This window comes from Scomber japonicus, chromosome 14 (assembly GCF_027409825.1).
Source record: "Scomber japonicus isolate fScoJap1 chromosome 14, fScoJap1.pri, whole genome shotgun sequence".
Classification (NCBI taxonomy): domain Eukaryota; kingdom Metazoa; phylum Chordata; class Actinopteri; order Scombriformes; family Scombridae; genus Scomber; species Scomber japonicus.
The window spans coordinates 16,626,141-16,648,480 of record NC_070591.1 but is presented as its reverse complement, the minus strand read 5'-3'; the positions used below and the strand labels follow the sequence as shown (position 1 = coordinate 16,648,480).

At 38.9% G+C, this 22,340-nt stretch overlaps 1 protein-coding gene across 6 annotated transcripts in view; it reads left to right on the top strand.

Annotated features, from left to right (window-relative positions):
* Positions 1 to 22,340, top strand: part of kcnma1a (potassium large conductance calcium-activated channel, subfamily M, alpha member 1a) — a 132,530-nt gene that overhangs the window by 45,410 nt on the left and 64,780 nt on the right. For all 6 annotated transcript variants that reach the window (XM_053333416.1, XM_053333417.1, XM_053333415.1 and 3 more), the window contains exon 3: positions 15,965 to 16,026. In XM_053333416.1, coding sequence (XP_053189391.1) covers positions 15,965 to 16,026 — 62 coding nt within the window. The remainder of the gene's footprint in view (positions 1 to 15,964; positions 16,027 to 22,340) is intronic.

Below are 22,340 nucleotides of genomic sequence, written 5' to 3'. Positions count from 1 at the left end.
ACAGCAACCTAGACGTAGATGTGGTCTCAGGTTCAACCTGAATATGCTGTTGTCACTCGTGTCATGTTTGCGCTTTTAATTGCTCATCAGAGGAGTCAGCAAAGTGCGGACCATCTGCTAAGCCATCTTTCAGATCCGTTTACCCCCACTGGGATTCTGTTTCCTGGGATGGGACAGCCCCACAGTGTCTGTAAAACACATCACCTCTACCAGCCCCGCTGCTCGCTGCTCATAGTTTCCATGAGATCATTCGAGGACGATCGCAGGTGATGTAAGAGGCACAGGAAAGAACAGCAGGAGAGCAATTATTATATGAGACAGCAGGTGAAATTAAGATAGGGAAGGGAATGAGAGGAAATAATAGGGAAATTAAGGTTAGGATTGATTGTGATATAAAGTTTAGCATACATAGTGGAAGTAAAACATTTTTTTAGACAAATATTTTGATAAAGTCTAGTCTCACCTTTGAGTAAATCAGAGTGGAGACCATAGCAAGGTGCTAATTAAATGCTTTTTAGGTCTGTCTCTGCCTCCGGCCCTAAATTGCATCAGTATTGACTTCAAAGCCTCAATGCATCAAAGAAGGACCAGAAGCAGTATGACTTTGCTCACTTCCTTCTCCTCTCCTCTCCTTTCCTCTCATCTCCTCTCTTTTCCTCTCCTCTCTACATGTGCTTGCATGAGTATGTAAGACAAATTGTGCAGTCATTGCAATTACTAGTTGATATGCTCATGGCTTTATCAAGAGCAATTGTTACGCATAGTCAAAGTGAGGGTAGGGACAGAATTTGTTAAATGTTAAAGTATAGGTTCATAATTTTTCTTACTTAAAAAGTCATGTGAACACTGAAACATTTTGTTCACCATAATCATTACTGCTGTTAATACTGTTTATTGTTTGTATTCCTCCGCTACAGCGCAGCAGGGAAACACAAAGAGGGAATTTTGGGGCTGTAACTTTTTAAGATATCCATTTGATTTCACTAATATTGCTGAATAGCTGAAGCCTCATGCAAGCTTCAAATAAATGGGATCCATTGATAGTCAGTATGAACAGAATATTCATATGGCCATGTGACACACTTGAAAAATTGTGACCATATCCTTTAATTAACTCTAATAGTGTTTTATAAAATGCTTAGCACTTAATCGCTGATTGCTCACACCCCTCCAAGCAATGTGTCACATCTGCTCTGCAATTTCTCAACAGTTATTGAAAATGACAGTATTTGTTTCTCCTATTTACTTTAGTAGCTCTGAAAATAATCCCAGCTTCTGGTTTATAGTCAATCTATAGATTGACTATAAACCAGAAGCCGGGGAGAGCTCCGTCATAGGGCCACTTAGGTGAGGTAATGAAAGCATAAAACTCTTGGACAGAGAGCCTAAGAGCCCAGACCATCCTAGCCCCTGAAGACTGAGTGATGTCTTGGTTTTGTGATACCTTATTACTTTGCTGCAGTTGTGTGTGTCTCTCTGGCACATTGCATTCACAGTTATTCCCACAAGTGGCATATCACCGTGGCAACAACACATCTCTTATTCACAGGAATGAGCTTTGTGCCCCCTCCGTCGCTCTGTCTCTCCATCAAGTGTGCCTCCATCCTTCTGATCAATTTCCAGATATCTCAGAAAGTCTCAAAATTAACAATGTTTGGATAAGAAATGAATCACCAAAAAAGGGAAAAAAGGTAAGAATGTGTATAAACCCACACAACCACAGTTACAAATGAACTAACTATTGTTGCAGTGCTATTGCGATCTTAAAATGATTTACATGGAGTTCAAGCTGCTGCTTAAACTAGAAAGAATAAAAGTAAAGACAGATTGTTGCGTAGTTCTTGTTCCTGTGTCACTTTTGCAGCAGCTTTACCCTAAACCCTGTTTGAGTTTCAGTCAGGAATGTACATTATGATTGCACTGCACAAATATGACTGTACGGCAGCTTTACGTGGCACTTTCAATCATGCAAAGGTCTGGGCATTGGAAGGAGAGGCGAGATTCTTCAGACTCCAAATCGAGAGGTGCATTGTAAACAGCTTGTGTCTGATATTAAACCTATAAAATCCTCAGTCTCAGGGGAAATGACTACCATTCAGGCAGCAGGCGGATGAACTTTTCACTGACAAGTGTGCTGGATATTGAATATTGATACGGGTGTCAGTGCAATTCAACAATCAATCAAACCAGCAGACTATCATCAGAGAAAAGGTGAGAGGTAGAAATGATGGCCACTGAAGTGGAGTTTTGCTTCTCGGTATCTTCTTAATAGGGCGCTGTTAGAAACTACATGAGTACACTGGCCTGGCCTCTTCTGCAGACATGTTTTTTGTGTCGAATAATAGAATAGTAGATAAATCCTTTACTTTCTGTTGGACTTTGATTAGCTACTATTTTTCAAGGGAGACTGTTAATTATCTACTGAATGAATAACTGTATGACTAAAGCGGAGTTAATAATATATACCCCAAAAGGCAAAAGAAACAGAAACCATTTACAAATTACCCTTCTGTTCCTGTCCCCAGCCATCTCTCAAAACTACAAAAGCATACCGAGGGCCCAGTAAGTAGTACTGAAATTGAATTATGCTTTGTTTTCAATATTATATGAGAGAGTACTCCTCCTTACCATCAACTATGGGCTTGTTTGATGAAAGTGTTGCAGTGTTATACTCTCTCTTGCATTGTGTTAAGTACAATATACACACTGACACGTTTTGGCTCCAATCCGCATTTATTGCAGCCTAGTAGGAGACATAGTGGCATTAGCAGTCCACAGCCAACTCTCACAGCAACAGCTGCAGAAATATGCACTGAAACAAAACAGCAGGCTAGTGGCTGAAAACACATTTGTAGCAAATTAAAATGGTAATAATAATAATAAATATATACATATACATTTATAGACACATGGCATGTAGGGGAGAACAGGGTTGGTAGTCACACTTTTTACTTTCCTTTGAATTCTTCATAAACCATAAACTGAATAAATTCCCTTTTAATTTGTAATGAAAGCCTAAAATGTCAGGTAGGAATAGAGTGATCATACTCTCCTTCAGCTGATTCTGTTCAAAAGATATGGGCTGTATGTCTTGTGCACTTGTGGCAACCAACCCCACGATGGGGAAGGTTGTCACACAGTATGTGGTTGGTTGTCCCTGTGTTATTTTAATGGGGAAAAATAAAAATGTATACAGTCTTAAAAAAATATTTAAAATGTTTAGTTTGAAATACAACAACCTAAACAGGAAAAATCATTCCGTTAAGTGCCTTTTTTGCCCTTATATGACAATATTGTTCATTTTCACCTCTCTGACTGCTCTGAGCATCACATCTGGAGGAGTCTGACACTTATTTGTCCCTGGTCATTTCGCTATCTTAAAAGAAAGAAAGAACTAGATATATAACACCATATGTATATAACAGCATGTGACAACCAACCCCGAAGAGAATGTGACAAACATCCCCAACTGGGATTTTTTGCTACCAGCAAAGCTAACAACCACATGTTTTGGCGTAGCTCAGAAAAACTATCGCTCTCTCTTCATTCTTTTTAATGGTAATGATTGTTTTATTATAAACTCATTGTGTAAAAGCCTAGAAGAGAAACACTGAAGAGTTGGATATTTATATTTTCACATGAAAAACAGTAAACGTCCTCTCACCTCAATGTCAAGCAGTTTACTCCAGAAATTACCTCTGAAGTAACATCTAGAGCGCCCTCTAGGGCCTGAGATCTGATGAATGTGACAACCAACCCGTGTGACAACCAACCTCGTTCTCCCCTACTTCTTAACACAGTGGCATTAGCTCTCAACAGCCAGCTTTTACTGCAACAGTTATTGATTAGACTTGCATCACAGGTATTAGCTATGAGCTAACATTGAGCTAGTAGTGAATAATATATTTAAATTTCAACCACCATCATGACCAAACACTTTTTATGGTTACTGGGAGCTGATCTCAATATATAATTATTGAGACGCACCTTTACCCATGAAACAAAGTTCTAAAATATATTAACGGAGTTTAGTACAAATCAGCCTACCATGGGCACAGGGCTCAGCAGACTGGTGGCTGAACATCAGGAATTCATGTGCACACAAAAAACAAGTCTCTTCCACATCCAAACTACAGGAAATAACATAATGTTAAAAGAGTCAGGTGACTAATAATAATCTAGATTCAGTACACATTTAATAATAATAGCAAAATGGCCAATGATCGCAGGTGGAATTACTGGCTCTGTTATAAAAGCAACTGCCAAAATATTTACTGTGACACCATATCAAAAATATCTTAAGGTCATTCCTGGCAGGTTCCAGGCATCCACCCACCTTATTGATTGAGCTGGACAGCTGTGTATGTGGCTTGACGTGGCAGATAGCAAACATAGGGGGGTTACACCGAGATGCTGCTGCTCTCCACTTTACACATATAGCCTGCCAACAAACACTGAATACTAATACAGCTTTTCCTCCTCCTGCAGATCCTAGTCTCATCTTTCACCTTGCTGCGAGTGAGCATTCTACGTTATCAGGACCCACTACATTGTTAGCAAGCGAAAGTGGGCTTTGACGCGGATGATAAACTTCTCATTAACCTTCAGGAAATTAAACGAAATCCTGATTTAATTAGATAAAGATCATGTCACTGCTGCGTCTCTTCCGAGATAAAACTTATGCACCCATGGGGGGTGGGGTCTGTGGATGATATAGAAGGGTGCTTTTAAGAAGTAAATGAGAAAGCAGGATGCAGTGCAGCTATATAGCTTTTTTAAATGTAGTTTTTAACTCCATATTTGGCAGGGCTTAGTTGTTCCTCTGGTAGCCAAATGCAGTATGACTTTTCTTTTGGAAAAGGATAAAAGATTCTGCTGAATTCTGCAATATGCATCAGACAAAGTAATTGCTCTCCATGCATTGTAATATAAATGGCATAGGTGTGATAAACTTTTGATATTATTAACTATGGCAGGGATGATTTATGCTGTGATTAAAGGCACATAATGGGATTGTGTGGAAGTAACCGATGCCTAGATAACAGTGTAGTGACCTGAATGCATTATAACCTGCAGACCAGATGGTAACCGTAGCCTCTTAGTATTCACATAGAAAACATGCCTTTCTCCTCATTTTCTTACAGCAGACAGAGAGGTAATTTCTCGCCACTCTGATGAGAAGTTGTACCTCTTTATAAAAATGCCAAGTGGGTTATTGGTTGATACATGAGACTATTACATTCATAACATTTGAGTTAAAAAAAATCAAAGAACGAAATACATTTGACTAAAGTGCTTGGAGGTGTAGGAGCAGAAATCTACAGTAAAACACGTCTTTTAATCATTATGTTTACTCTGATTATATTCTATGATGACTAACATAGATGATGCATTTAGACGAATTACAGCTTTGGCCTTTTATTCTTTCAGGCCACCCACTCCTTTATTTCAAACTTTTCTTATGCTATTTCAAACACCAATACTTCCACTTTTATTAAACATGTAGATACTCCACCTGAGTTGGAATGTAACAGTTGTGAAGACATGAATCGTTAGTAGCATGGGCAGTAGTGACAAGTTACAGTGCCTTGACTTTTCCTCACAAAACCAGAAAAAACAAACACCTGAGAAGAGCAGCCAGTATCACTGTCAGGATTGTGGCAAAAGTCTGAAGAGAGGTCTTGTTGGAGATTAGCATTTTCTTTTTAATGATTCTGATACAGGAAGGTGAAGAGTAGAGGAGAATGTGGCAGTGTTCCATCTGAGGCCAGCAGGAGTGCATAAAGTATCAGAAGCAGTGGTCACATTCAGTTGTGAAGGCTATTTTTTTCTCAGCTGTATTAACAATTCAATACCAATTACAACAAAATCTTCAATCATTAGCTGTCGTATTCAAACAAACATGTCGGTGGTGTGGACAGACAAATAAAACACAAGCTATTTGCAATCTGTGCAACATTTGAGGTGAGAAATAGATAATACAGTAACATCATTTTGATCTGTATTTGATCGGCACAGCGTCATTTGACTCTTACTTGGTTCCAGAAGACAGCTTGACATTGCTTGACAACAGCATTAATCCTGCTCATGGCACTGATTGGCTAATCATTAGTCCCACCATGGCACTCATTGGATCGATTGGCTTTTCAACCGTGAAACCGCTATTTCATGTCATGATACCAGACCAACAAAATCATTCTACGCTTTGAGTGGTAGGTGGATTCAGAGGTCTTCACCCAGGCGATTTTTTGCCCCCTTAGCTTTGGAATTTCTCACCTATCCATGAGTTCATGGGCGAAGGGTCCGTTTGAACATGGGGCCATATTAAACAGGTGGTTTGGGGGACACAATGCCTTACTTTATTTTTAACAATAATAAATGTAGAAAATGTCCTCCCCTTTGCCTAAACTGATCCTAAAATGATACAAGAAAACTTGTTTTATGAATAAATAGGCACACAAGAGCCATTGTCCTCTTTTGGCACTTTTCCACTATACAGTTTTATCATTACTCGACTCGACTCAGTTTTTTTTGTGTTTCCATTAGGGATAGTACCTGGTACGTAGTACTTTTTTAGTACCTGCTCTGGTGAGGTTCCAAGCGAGCCGAGCAGATACAGTACTAAATGCGACGTCAACAGACTGCTGGCCACTGATTGGTCAGAGAGTCTTCACTGGAAGAGTCATGAGCCATCCCACACAAGAATCAAATGCGGTATTTTACATGTTACAGCCATTCAGCTCAATTTTCTTGCTCTGTGTGTGACATAAAGCCACATACAGCAGCAAGTACACCACTGCCTCCATGTCCTCCATTGTTTATGTGTTTGTGTCGCGTATAAAACGAAGTCACGGCAGTTTCGCGCAACCGTGGTATGACGACCCCACCCACGTTGAGTAGGTATAGTAATGGAAAAGGTTGTTCCTGGTACCGTGTCGAGTCGAGCCGAGTAGTGCTAGAACTGTATAGTGGAAAATTGCCATTTGTATCCGACCAATCAGCAATGGTCATCCCTGAAAACCCTGCCCCCAGAGTTCCTGTGTTTTTGGAAAGTACTAGTCCCCAAGCAGCAATTATTTAGAGAGTAAATTATTCTCCCTGGATCTTAATTTAGAGCCTGGTCCCTCCAGTGGAATATCAGGTAGAGGAGTTCCTCTAAAGGTTCTTACCTGAGAAAAGCACCTGCACTTGAAATGCCACTTAAAAAAATAATGTTTGTGACCAGTGACACATACTGTATGGCAACCACAGGGAATTATGTTATTGTGTTGATACTTCACAGCATAATGATATTGCTGCAATTTTGAAGCAATTTATAGGTTGCCAATAGCTATTTTTCTTAGAAAATAGCAGCATTACTGGCAAATTAGAGCAGAGGGAACCTAGAGGTAGGTACTCAAAATTATTAAATGAAAAGAAAGGCCTGTGGAAGATTACCTTTGAAGCCACAGTTTCCTGAGTTGGACAATGATCAAAGCCATAGTGTTCTGTTTGTAATGATTTTGACCGTTTTTAAGTAAGGCAAATCAAGCTGGCTCATTTACAAAGACACACATTGACACTTACGCTTACATTTACTGCCCACAACAGTCAAATTATACAAAGGACAATTAGAACTCCCAATAACTGGCAGCAAATTGAAGCAGCTGAAGCTTGCATTTTCTTGACTTTAATTGCCTTGTCCTTCAACAGTAAAACCAAAAAAATGTTTCTTGGTGCTGGGTGCTGTCCATGTTTATATAATGTTTTCTATATTTCCATAGTTAAGACATTGACTGTGGAAAATACTGACACTTGCTGACTCTAGGTGCCATGAGGCTTGGGGGCAAGTTTGTGGACCTCTGATATCCGGCAGCGAAAAGCCACACTTTACCCAGAGTTCAACAGCTTGTGGTGTTATGTCACAGAGAACCACCACTGAACTCCTGCAGTGAATCTTTAATGCATGGAAAACTTACCACTGAAGTAGCATTGCTGTAACAGCTGAACAGTGGCATCTCACTAAAAATAATATTTGCCTCCAGCTACAGAACTATGCATAATGGACATTATATGAACTCAATGCAGTGGCAGTAGCTTTCTATAAAACCCATTCAATATTCTGCAGATATACTGCAGTTTTCAAAAGACATAATTTATAAGCTCATATGGTGTATGTCAGGTGAAGAATGGATATGATGGTTGACTAGAAGAATTTTCCTCTCTGTCAACGGCTCTTTGCAGGCTGGTCACATGCATCCTCTCATCTTCTTCGTGCTGGCACAATCCCAGTAGGGGTCCTCCCTTCTGTCTCATGGACAAATGCACACATACAAAGGTTGAAGACATGGAAAGGTTGAAGATGTACACACATGATATATGCACACCAACACACAAAGAGGTGAGGACGTTTGCGCAGACGCGCACACGCTGTGGCATTTAAGCTCTTGCTGTGCCTTAGAGGACATGCTCTAATATTCTCCATCTCTCCACCCCTCTTTCTCTTCAGCTGCTCGCTCTCATTCTGTCTCTGCCAAAAGCCATTTTCTGCCACCTCTTAATGCTCCTCATGTCCCATGGGATGAGTTCTCTCTAATATTCTCTCATCCTTCCATCTCCTGTCACCATCACCTCCATCCCTCTCTTTTTTGCCTTCTCTCCTTCTGTCCTTTTCTTTTGTCCTTTTATAATCCTCTGTGAACATTCAAGGTCATGGTCACATTGTTGGTCTCTTGGGATGGATGCCATTAGAAACAGGATGCTGTAGAGGAAGGGTGAGCTGCCCTTCTAGTTTCTAGAGCATACTGTACATCCTCACAGTGTCCATAAGTCCAAGTTAAAGTTTAATTCGGCAGTAACATGCCTCTCACAGTGCACAAGTACCAAAGAAAACATCCTCTTTTCATGAATTAATGATGCTACAGAGAAACTTTTAGAGGAGATTTTTCAGACAGGTTGTCCTGCCCGTCTGTAACAGATCCCCACAGGTCTCCTCTTCATCTCCCTCTGACAGATGCTCATTTTAGGAGCTGTCATCCTGTCAGACCTGAGAGGCCTTCCTTCATACCAACCCCTCCACACGCCCCGTCAATCACTGTTTCTGTTGCCTAGGTACAATAATAGGTGGGCTTTGGTGTCATCGAGACCACTAGGGTTAAATGAAGCCAATTCCAGGGGTTCAGCATCAGTGGTCACCTTTTGATTTATGAGATTGCATTTCCTTCCAGAGATGAAAAAAAAACACTGTGGCAGCCTGTTGGTTTATCTATTGCCATTTCTTGGGGTTATATTATATGAAATGATAAATGCACACTAGCAGAGTAACCATGGCTATCTGCGTTCTTCTATGGAGAAACTCTGGTTTGCTTGCTGTGGCTTGGTTGGTTTGCACCCGTCCTATTGACAGTGCCAAAGTTTATATTAAGTGGAGCCAGCACTCTGAAAGTGTTGCATTTCACACCTTGTTTTTATTTTCACACATCAAAATTGAGCATACTCCATTGTATCATATAGTAGTATCATCTGTCCAGTTTTCACTAACTGATTCAAATAAATTAAAAGCTCTCACTGGACCTTTGATATAGATAAACAAAATGCAGAACGCTGCATTTTTCACTTTCATTCTTCATTTCTACTTCTGAGTATATGGAACATAATTTTCCAAGCATGTCATCCAAATTAAATGACCACGTTGGTCATTGGTAACTGCACTCCAGATTGACCGATGGGAGTGCAATCTGACGCTTTCTGCCATTAAAATTATGAAATGTGTTTACTACTTCCTGATAGTTAGGCAACCCTTGTTGGCAAGAGTAAACACCACCTGTGATTTTTAAAGAAATGTCAGACTCAAGGTTGAAAACATGACACTCGTGGTTGGAAACAGGAAATGAACAGCTAAATACATGTTGAATAGTGAGAAATGCATGCTTTTCAAAAAGTGTCCTGGAAAAGACCATCCTGTCATGTGGGTGGAGTTGTGGATGATTGATACATATTGAAAGACAGGTTAGTGTCCTTCCACTGATCCTCTGTTCACCTGGGGTGCCTCAGAGACAGGAACAGTGTGACCTTGGACGGTAAAACGAAAAGAAGCTGGCTTTAGGAGGCGAGAGGAGGGGAGGGGAGGGAAGGGAACGATAAGATGAAAAAGAGAAGCAGGACTATGTTGCAGTGTGTGTCAGTTTAAGGCTATTTTCTCATCTTCTACTGTCAGTTACCTTCTTTTCTTAAAAAAATAGAAAGCATATTTTGCAGCTAATGAAAATAAATAGAATAAGCAGATAAAATGTATTAGGCCATCTAGACTTGCATCTAAGCATTACTGAGGTGGTTTTAGACATTACATTACAGAACAGTAGCACTTACCCTCTTTTTCATATAATTTCACTCTCATTTTCTCTAGAATTGAACAACTCAGACATAAAAAAAGGTTCTGCGTGCATCTTTCCTTGTTTTGTACTCTGCACCTTTGAGTCTGCAGCTCTCATAATTTATGATTCATAAATTTGAAATCTGGGTATAAATAGCCCCACTGTCTTGACAGTCAAAAACAATAAGTTATTGTATTCTTCCCTGTCTTTCTTTCATGGACATTTTTTTCACTCTGGACTTCTTGATTTGGGTAAAGGATTGTAATACATATATTCAGTGTTTGTTATGTGTGTTAGTCCTTTGTTCATATTCTAAACACAAAAATGTTTATAACGCTTTTTTAAAATTATTAATCACAATTGACTTCACAAAATTGTCTATGTTTGGCAATCCTTGTCAAACCTGTGAGAAAGGTTGGGTATGAATTGATATGCATGTGGTATGGCTGTTCGGGCTAGGGTTAGTCACAGAGCAGGAATCAGTAGTGTGGGTTGAGTTATGCAGTGAGTGACTAGAATACAGAGTATGTATTTTTCCACCAGAATGTCAGATCATACCTACACCTGCAAAGGCCTGTACAGCCCCCTGCCATTTGAGGTCGAGGGACAGCAGATATCGTGTTGTGTGCTGATGTATGGATGCCTGCCATCAAAGTTTAATGGAGGTTTCATTTGTTGACATTGCCCTAGTGACAGTCTGAATCTGTATTGAAACCAGAGCAATGTCTGATTATTCAGGAGTATTTGTTATGAAGCAAACACTCGGAATGTATGCATGTTTGCTCTGCACTGCGAACATTGTGACAATTTAATGAGCAAGCAAACACTATAGAGCTGTTACTGTCTCTTGTTTCAATGATGTGATTTAAAATCTGCATTGGATTAATATTTACTGACTGCTGCTCTTCTCATTTGTTTGAAACCTGTTATAAAAGACAGATGTGTATGTTAGGGGATTAAAGCCACAGGAAAACAGAAACAGTACACTGGTTTGCAAAAGCTTTCCTTGGCTGTGACTCTCTGAAATCCTCTCTGGCTGAGGCATCAATCGGACATTCAGGAGCTCCTCTTTCTGGCTACCCATCGAGCCAGGCTGGATTAATGAACAAGCTTATCTTGATGCTACACAGTACTGATGGGCATTCTTGACTTCCCACCGAGGATTCCCACACATGTAATCTTGGGGAACCCATTAAAATTCTTAGAAAGTAAGCATTTGAGTATTTGACAGAAAGAGAAACAGAAAAATTCTGGTTGACATTTTCTCTCAATTCTCTACTACCCCTGTGGATATATGTTTTCTGCCTTTGATGTCGACCTATAGAAGCTCTGTAACAATTGCATGCAAATCAGCTCACAATTGAGCTGCCTCATTAGCCCCAGGCTTTGGATTTTATTAATATTTTGCACAAGTAGTTTTTTTTTAATTTAATAAATAAAATAGCTTCAGATAAAACTTCCAACTTTCTGGTGTGAGCCAAGGTTTATTTGGAGATGATGTAGACAGAGGAGGTCCTTGAGACTGTGCATTATATTGATTTTGAACTTGTAAGGCTTGCTTAGATGAATAATTAAATGGACAAAAAACAATGCACTTTTATGGCAGATGATTTGTCTTGTCTATACTGAAGTAAGAGAAGAGTTTGGTTTTAAAATGTGTTAAACTACCAACCACATAATTAAAACCAATACTAATGTGTACTATATGAGTTAATCACAATTGATAATGTAGCAATTTGACCTCATCAGCAGTATTACTTCATTATGTAGGGGTAGGTGTAGGACATTAGCAGTAGCATTAGTTTTTGGTTCAAATAAGTCTGTGATCATAGGTATAAAATAATTTTGGTTTGGGTAGAAAATTACCACTCTGTTAAAGGTCCAATGTGTAGAATTTAATGAGTCATCATCAGAATGCTAACATGAGTCATCAAGAAGAATGGACTTGGCAGAAATTGAATATAATATTCATAAGTATGTTTTAATTAGTGTATAATCATGGTTAAAATAAAACAAATGAAGAACGAAACAGGAAATGAACAGCTTTTTCCTTTGGCAAAGTCTGACATTTTTATGACCCACTCATCCACCCTGGCCTCCTCAATTTACAAACTTTGTCGCTCTGTACTAATTCATCCTTCATCTTTTGGTACTTTTGCGCAAGAGTCATAATCACTATGCTTGCTAGTGGGGTTTTCAACTTGTAACATAAATTTTTTGAATCAATAAATCATCTGGTGCTGTCGTTTTCCTCAGGAGGACAGCAACATGATGGACGTAACTAGATTTTTCAGGTATTCAATTCACTGGAATTTGCCAAAAACAAGACATTTCATTATCCACTGTATTATATACTATATTCATATTTCCCAGAAGAGGGACTTTGAAATTAAATGCAGAGGAGACAGAAGCCTTTTGAGTGACCACTCTCTTGACTTTGGTAGTTGTCTCAGTGCAAAGTGATTATTCTGTATGTTGTCAGCCCATATCACCTATTTGTGAGACTCTGCTCTCTCCCTGTCACAGGGTGCACTTAATGGACAGAGGGAGTCAATATACAGGCTCCCTGTTGGAGGAGGAAGTCTTGTATAAAGTTTTGGCTCAGTCTTAGGGCACCTCAAATTGCTTCCGCAGACAAGCCGTGATGAACCCTAGAAATTCTCTAGACTGCCAGATCAACTGAGAACGTCTGACTCACACGTGTGTTTATACGTGCAAGTTAATGTTATTATGTGTTTACAATTCTGCAGGCGTCATATGACTGCTGCCACCTTTAGCCCGCTTTCAATCCTGGAACCTGAAACCCGTACCCATTGAAGTGCACACACATATACAGGGTTTAACGCTGCCCTCTTTTACACTTCCAGTCTTGCAGTGTGCCTGCTAAAGTGCACCTCGGAAAACATCCAACAGATTTAGCTCAGCATGTTAAATATAGAAAGAGATACACTAATGAAAACCTACACGGCTGTTGAGGAGAAAAGATAGACATCATCTCTGAATGCTGGTCATGATGTCGGCATATCCTGGTTTGTTGCAAACAAACATGACTCACTCATGCCATCATCACATGTGAATCAAGTAATTTAAAAAACGTATTTGCAATTACTACAGGAGCATTTGCAGCAACAGCTATACTAACAATATTTTTATTTTAGTTTCTCAATGGTCTGTTTTTATTTTAGTTTCTCAATTTCTTTTGTACATGGAGGGATGACCCTCTACCATCACTATGTAGGTTTTCCCTTTGTGTTATTACATTGGTCCTAATTTGCAGTGGCGGTTGCTTAGTTGGTTGTCTTTGGTAGATTGTGGGTTTGAGGTTGACAGTTAGCCTTCGTAGGCATTGTGTGGAGAGAAAGTGAGTGAGAGAGAGGGAGAAGGGGTGGGGTGGGGTGAAGGGGTGGACTGGCTTTCACAGCTGAATAACTGGGTCAATTTAAGATGATGACCCTTCTTATCTCCTCAACTCAGGTCTTCACTGTTCACTGCTCAGCTTTACAGCAACCAACCACTGACTGCTCAGTCATACTTTTCCCTCTCTCTCTACCCCTTTTTCCAGTGCTCTCTTTCTCCCTTTTCTCTTTCTCAACCCCATGTGACCCTCTTACGTTGAACAGTCGAGGCACAGATTAGCTTCAAGGAAATGTGAGTGTATGCATCTATATGTACTGTGTGAGCTTCTGCAGCATTAACATCCAACTGCCACTGTGTGTAAAGGGTTTTTTTCACTTTGGCTTCGATGTTCACCTTGCACCACAGGTCACCACTACCATACTATACCATCTTGTGGGAAAAACACAGATTTTAATTCCTGTATAGAAAGCACAGCAGTTTCTGGATCGTATGATTCCCTCCAGGCAATTGATGTCTCTGGTGTGTAAGGTTATTCTGGCCCTGGACGACTCGGTGCCCAGGATCGCCATCATCATCCATTCAAGTAGCAAGCCATTAAAAATGCAGTGGAATGGGGGTGTTTACTTAGTACCTCAACAACAATGCATTGGATCAATCCAAAGGACCATCACATGAACGTAATCAAGCTCCGTTCATCAATAATGAATGACACCATAATCCACACCAGTGGGCTTCTATTGTGAGTTCACTGAATAGGGAAATGGATCGCATTGGAAGAACTATTGTGCCTCTCTACACCAGCCAGCTGTTGAGAAGATGATGATTGCGATGATATTCGTAGTGAAGATGACAGTGATGTGACCGCTAATGTTTGCATGTGCAGTTTGCTGAAGGGTATTATTGAGGCACATGTCATTTTTTGCCAGTAGTGTGGAATAAGAGGAAGCTGAAAAATTTTATTTTGAATTTTGAAATATTTTGTACTATCAATCTGTACTCTCTCTATAAGATAATTGTGATAGGATATACAGCATTACATTAGATGTAAATAATTCTTTCATATTTTGTTCTGACTTTACTGCTAAACTATAGCACTATAGATGATTTCAGTGGCTGAAAAATGTGTTGTTAGTCTTATGTCACTTCCATGACTGAAATTAGTTTTGACACAGCCTTTGTGAAAAAAACCATGTTAACATACTGCCTCTGTCCAACTTCTGCAGCTTGGTTGTGAAAGTGCTGTGTTCGTTAAATCCAAGACAACTTATTTACCCAAGGATTTAAATAATCAGCCATGATTTCTTGCATTATAATCTGAAGAAATGCATCATTTAATAAAAATCATAGAATTTCAGACAATAAACATAACAGAGTACCCAGGGAACAGAGATATGGTTGTGGTGTCTTACCAACAGCCCTTAGACCTCTGTTGACTCGCTAGAATGTGATTGAAAACATGAGAATTTCATTAAGATTTATGAAAGTAAAACAGATTTTGCAGAACAAACATTTTGGCTTCTGCTGTCCTTTAAAAAATGTGCTTACATTTCTGCAGCTCTTGTGTTTTCAAGTGACACTGATAACCTGGTCTCATTTAAATTAAAATTTTCTTTTTTATTATTTGGACAAAACAATGTTTTATGGTCTCTACAAGATTAATTAACCTAAGATGCTGGACACAGGTATTTGTTGCTAGTACTGCAAGTTCCCTTACCTGACGTTACTTTACCAGTCATATATAGTCATTGAAAGATTATACAGACAACAGTTCAGCAGGGTCATAATCTCACACAATGCAAGCATTGACTCAAGCAGAGTAGCTGAAGAGTACACGTCAACACTTGAAAACTATGCTCCTCTCTAAGCACTTCCTCTCAACACCCCCACACAATGTCACTGCTCTCCTGTACAGTTAGGCTTACAAATGTGTGTCCTTTCTTCGCTTCCTATAATTGTGCTGCCTTGACTTTACACTGTTAGCATTCAATAGGCTGTATTTGCTGACATGAGGGCGAGCATTAATTATTCAGTGCATGCTTTTTGAAAATGTCCACTGTTCTGCAACCTACAGGAAGCAAGTTGCTGTTTAATTACAGACTCTGTAACTAATTTTGTCTACCCTGTGTCCACACTAACTGGATACAAGTCGTTTATCATAGAGTACATTAATAAGCAGAGTTAGAAATGTTGCAGCTCTATGAGAAGTCTCTTTAGCATGAAATTAATTAATTCTGTGTGTTTCTTTCTTTCTTCAGGTGGTGTTAGTCTTTGCACTCAGCATCGGGGCCCTTGGAATATACTTTATAGATTCTTCCGAGTAAGTATAAATTTCATTACTTATTTTTTTAGAACATTTACTTAACATGAAAAGTAATACATTCTCTTACAGCTATACTGGGTAAAGTTAACTTTACATGCATTTACACTGGCCTACTTACTGTATCTGAATGATAGGTGCACATGCATTCTTACTCCTCTCCACACACTGCAATCTCTGAAATGCAAATGCCCATATCCACACCCCCACAGGCAGTGATACACACACACACACACACACACACACACACACACACACACACACACACACACACACACACACACACATCTGCATCTGAGGATTTGTCAATGGGAGGCCTGTCAGTTTCCATGGCAACAGAGACAGGCAGATACTATGTGTTGGGATCTTGTTCCGTGTGTGAGTAAGGGAGTGTGTGTATTGTCAGTTTGTGCGTATCACCGGCTGGCATTCAGAGACAGATTGCAGGTCAGGCATCTGTCCGATAACCACTGCAGCCACTTTCACACCATCCAGACCCAAACTGCACCTTTTAAAAGGGAGAGTTTGGAATTTAAAAGATACAGTTTATATGTGTGTGTGTGTGTGTGTGTGTGTGTATGTCTGTACAACAATGGTCTATACAGTATATATAGATAATTGTCAGAGGATGCGCATTATCAGGCAAAAATATGGTGGCCCTGAAGGGCAAACGACAACGACGAAAAGAGAAACAGAACGACATTAACAAAAACACAACGACAAAAAGTAAATGTCGTTGTGTTTTCCTTTTTGTCGTTGTGTTTTTGTTAATGTCGTCGTGATTTTCTTTTTGTTGTTGTTGTTTGCCCTTCAGAGCCACCGTACAAAAATGAACATTTTCACGCTAATTCAATTTTCACTTTTGTACAGTAGGTGGTGTGAAATGGGGATGGGCTACAGTGTATATTATTTCATTATACTATAATAATAGTATAATAATTATGTTTTTTCCAGCAAATTAAACAATTGTTGACATATAATATGAAATACCAAAAAATATATTTTTTCATGTCACGTGTTAAAATGATTTTGTCTGTTGATTTGATAATAGTTTTGGTCATTCTTTCTATAGGTCATGATAACATTCAACATTATTTTGCAAGGAACAACAGAACACAGCAGTAAAATATGATTTTTTTTTTACAAGCTAAGGTACTACTTTATGTTGCACCTTCTGATTGTATAATCACACTTCATGACAATTATACACCTCACGACTTGTGCCAATCTTAACTGTTCCACACATTTTCAAAGTACTATGGTTTAGAGCTAAACTAAAGCAATTAATTATTTAGAGTAGTACCATGTGCCTTTGGCAATAAAATAACCAAAATGTGTCAACATGCCCTGCATGCACACCAACACTGTGTGCCTTTAAGTGAACTTTATTTCATACACCAATGAAGCCTCAAATATTTATTGTAATGCCTGTGGTTATGGAATGTTGGGACTGTAACATTTTGACCATGATATGGTACTTTTTCATTATACTCCTTCCCACTCTTGGCTGTTGCAGCGTGTTATTATCTTTTAGTAATGACTACCTTTCTGTGGTTTGTTTTCACTTGAATACTTTATCTGTGAACTGTGAAATTCTGTTCCCGAGGGAACTGTCTAAAACAGGGATGGAGATGTAAAATTGCTAAAAGAAGTAAATCTAAAAGGCAATACAACCTGTCTCATCTTTAGAGAGTGAAATTTATTCTCAACATGAATCCAGTCACCTATTTTTTCCTCAGGATGAAAACCTTTACTTCCTCCTCCACATTTTCTATCTTTATTTATCCCTCCATCGCTCCTTCTTTATTTCCCTCTATGCCTCTAGCATATCTTGAGCAGAAACAGATGGGAAGACAAATTTACATATTATACAAGTTCATACAGTTCCTTAATTTTTAGATGATGACTAGGGACGCAAATGAATTTTCAATATCAATCAACAGCCATGTAATGATCATTAATCAATGAAACAGTAAATGACTGTGGACACTACAGCCTGACAGAACTGATGGGATGCAAGTAACAGGCGTTTTTTGCATTTAGAATAATTTATTATTTAACCGCCAATATCCATCAAGGTTATGAGATTGGGAGGCACTGTACCACACTTACCACATATCCATATTGTACATACATAATTAGCCTAACATTTTAGTCACAGAATGATATGCAAAAATGAATAAACTATCCAAAAGACAACAAAAAAGGAGGGTTGAAAGCACACAGTAATATTTTCAGAGATGTAGCATGACATAGCATCAAACCATAGGGTCAAAAAGAGAGACTAATTAATTGTTTGTTTTGCTGCATGGCTGTAGTTTCTCATACAGTACATCTCTCTCTTTGCTCCCATTTATTTAAGGCCAAACTGTCCCCCTCCTTCCAACCCCCATTGCTTTCTACCCTCATCATTGTGATAACCTTAAGCTTGTTATTTTAGTGTGCACGTCCTCTCAGAGGGTCTACCGATCAACCCAAGGCAGGTTCACTTGACTCTGGGGGCTTCTAAACATGGCCGGGCTTGTGTTACAGCCATACTTTGACTGCAGGAGCTGGAGCCTCTTATGTGCACTACAGCCATTGTTACATGTCATAGAGCTGACCTAACAGTAAATCTCTCTTAGTTGTCTATTGAGTGATCTATTAAGTCTATTTTTGTCTCAGCACAAATCTATTTGACGTAATATCTAAGCCAAAGATGTCTGAAGCTGCCAAACTCAGAATGATCCAAGATTTGGCATATAGCCCACTAACGACAAATCATTCCCAGTTGTGAGAAAGACATGTCAGATCTACAACTAGTTGTCATAAGTAAAGAGCACAACAAGATAGTGTTGGATCTCAATTTATCTTGAACTTCAAAAATGTGCTTTCTTTTGTTGCATTTGTGACGTTCAATCTGTCCAAGAACACTCACCTCAAGGACACAAATATTGACATATAGTCTTCTTCTGATTACCATCTTGTGTGACAGGTTGCATACGCCTACATGTGTAAAAGAGGTGAGGCATATACTACATGCATAAATGAACTGAGCCATGTTTATACCCCCTGCTCAAATGCTAAAAATGCTCTACAAATGACCTTCTCTCCGTCTACCGACCGTCTAAATGTTAATGACTGAGGAAATCAATGAACACAGATTTATAGGTCACTCTTTTAATGGTAGTAATTACTCTACCAAATAGCCTACTGAAGGCCTCATGTTACAGACTCATGAACTCTTCAGGTTCTATGGTTTGCTTTCCCTTCTCTTCCACACATTTAGGCCATGGGATGAAGTGAACATTCTGAAATCGTCTGTGAAAAAGCTAACAGTAATGGTTGAGTCCCTGTAGTAACAGCGAAAAGAGACACGTGGTACAATAAGTGCTTGTGGGTTGGGTCTTGGGAGGCTGGGACTGCATGATGAGCTTTTATGTCTACTTTAGTGAAGCAGGGTGTAATCCCTTGGGGCAGATAAAAACACACACATACACACACTGGGTAAAATGCTAAAGAAAATGTATCTGTCTGGTGGCTAGGCACCAGTTTTTGAGGAGTTGTTTTGTTTCTAGCTTTCAGCAGGTGGGCTTTTCCTAGCAGGGGCTCTGTTGGCTGGTATTCTGCAGCAAAGAGCCACTAAACCCAGCAAAACTTTTTGTGGAAGCAGGTAGACAGAATTTGAAAATAGTTTGAATTGTTAAATGGCTGCCTTCCCAAATGAGCATAGATACTAGTCACTGACTTGGCAACCATTTTGTTGTTAAGACAGCTGTTTTTAATGAATGGGAATGAAGATGTAGCTTCAGTAAGCACTGAGAATGACCGTCCATCTGCTTGCTTTTACAAGTCGTTTTTTACCACAGTTCTATGAACCACATAATAATGGCGTGATAAGACACTGCCTTTTCTATTCCTCTGCAGTACACTTTTCTTGCCAAACTGATGCTATTTTGGTGTTATTTTCAATGGGAGGATACAGTGTCCTCTCTCGCCCACATCTGAATCTGATTTAATACCTTGGCTCATCCTTCATCCCTTCTTTTTCCTCTTCTGTGCTCCCATCAAACAAATAAAGAGGAATGTAGGACAAAGTCTCTGCAGGCTGCTCTTAAAGGGATGCCCTTGTTCCTGCTCCACTTCTGTTTCTATATTTCTCTCCTCTCTCAATCCCTCCCTGTCACACATACTGATTATTACATGCACACACTTGCATGCACGTTAACTCACAGACGTGTGCACGTGTACACGTTTAGGAGGCCTTATAAACAGTGGCCTGTGCCTGTAACTCTATCATTAGTGTGTGATCAATGTCAGCACTGAAAAAGAAACAGTGCCTAATAACTAATTAATGTGGTAAGGTGAGAAATATGGCTGAGCAGTGAGACAAGCTTGGCAGACTTTGTGGTGATGAAGGATAGCCTATATAAGGGTTCTTCTTCCTGGGGTGTCGACAGCACTGTTAGGTCTGTATGGAGTATCTGAGTCTCCAAGTGGATCAGAAAAGACCATGTAACCATGAGATGACTTAGCTAACACCAATCCCAAGAGGATTCAGATTTAAATCCACAAACTGGCAATGACTGGTTTAAATGAGTCATTTCAAAATCACGTGACTAAAAGCATTTCATATTTTTCAGCACTTTTAGGGAGATTTTCTCTTTCTAACTGAGTGAGTTGCTCTAAAAAAGAGAGAAAATAAATTAAGCATCAATGTCACAGTCCTAGATAATGAGCTTTTGTAAATTTTATGGAACATCAGTACTGTGTTATAATCATGGGGCCTCTCCCTGGAGACTGCAAGAAAAAAAAATCAGCTTTTTAATTGTTTTTGATATCTTAGCATGAGCTGAGAACAGACAGACTTTGGAGTCCTGCTTAGCATGCATGTGGTGACTAACTGTATGTTAATGTGGTAACTTAACATGTTAGGCCTAAAGAAGTCTTTCAATGAGAGTGATACTACCCGAGCAAATGGAGATGTGGTGGTTTGAACACTAATTAAAGTCTAATGAAAGGAAATGCTTTAGAGATGATTAGCTTAGTTTGTCTCTCTTTTATCAGTGCACACTAAATGGTCTAACCTCTTTTGTTGATTAGAGTTACCATGGAAATATAAAGGCCTTTTTCCAAATTACTATTTTTAGATGAGAGCATGAACATAGCATAACGCACTCTCATGAGAAACATGAGATGAAATTGAAATTATTTAAGCGGCTTTGTGGCTATTTTTGGAATTTCTAGACACTGTGTAAATTCAGTTAAAGTTCTTCAGCTACAGTGTAATTCATTCAGATTGTCCAATGTTATAACAAAAAAAAAGTAGTTTCATTAAAAATGTTACCAGTGTTCTTGAATGACTTTATAGGAAAACCACAGTTTACATTACTTTTAATATTTGAGACTACAACTGGGCCTCATAAGCCATGAATAACTGTCAGAAAGAAACAAGAATATACTATATTTGGGCCGGTAAGTGGGGGTTGATCAGTTTCTATAGTTACAAAATGATCGTATATACAGTATATCGTATACTATACATTGCAAATGACTGCAACAGCTTCTATGATCAGCACACGGATCATATACATTTAGTAGTTTATCTTTATCTTTTGAATTCATGCTAAAATGATAAATGAATCATCCCTGTGGTTGGTTAAATTTGCATTCACACTAGAGTACAGTTGGAGGTGAACTGACACACACTGTGTTCAAGTTTGTCTGAGAGCTTTCACACCTGCCAACACAAATGGATCCAAATGGGGGAAATGCATGAGTTTATCTGAACAACACCAAACACCAAAGTGTTTTAAATGTATTTATTTATTTTTATCATCCAAATAATCTATTTCCACTCAGACTGTTTCAGTGCTGTAGTGAACTCAAAAGCCAGCTTGAAAATGCAATTAATAATTTAATGAGAGATAAAAAAAAGAATATTACTGAATGAATATTTGAAATTTATCTAAAAATAAGAGGTCAGAAGGGGTCTTTACGAGAGAATTAGGAGGAATTGTTGTAGTTGCTAATTAGTAAAGTTTGTAACTGTGTTTATGTACTGATTGAAAGAAAGCTGGGGCAATCCTTTGCTTCTTTCATAGTTATCTTGCACAAGTCTAAATGTGCCTTTTAAATGACCTGAATAAAGAACAAATACTAGTAGAACCAATTCTCTTGACAATGTTTATCAATGTGCTGATAAAGCACTTTTTTTTTTTTTTTTTGCATTTGGCACATAACTGCAGCTTTTATCTTCTAATTGGTTTGTGTTCAAAAGAGAATTGATGTGTGTAGTTTAGCTATTGTACTGTAACACTGGCTTCTGAATAAAT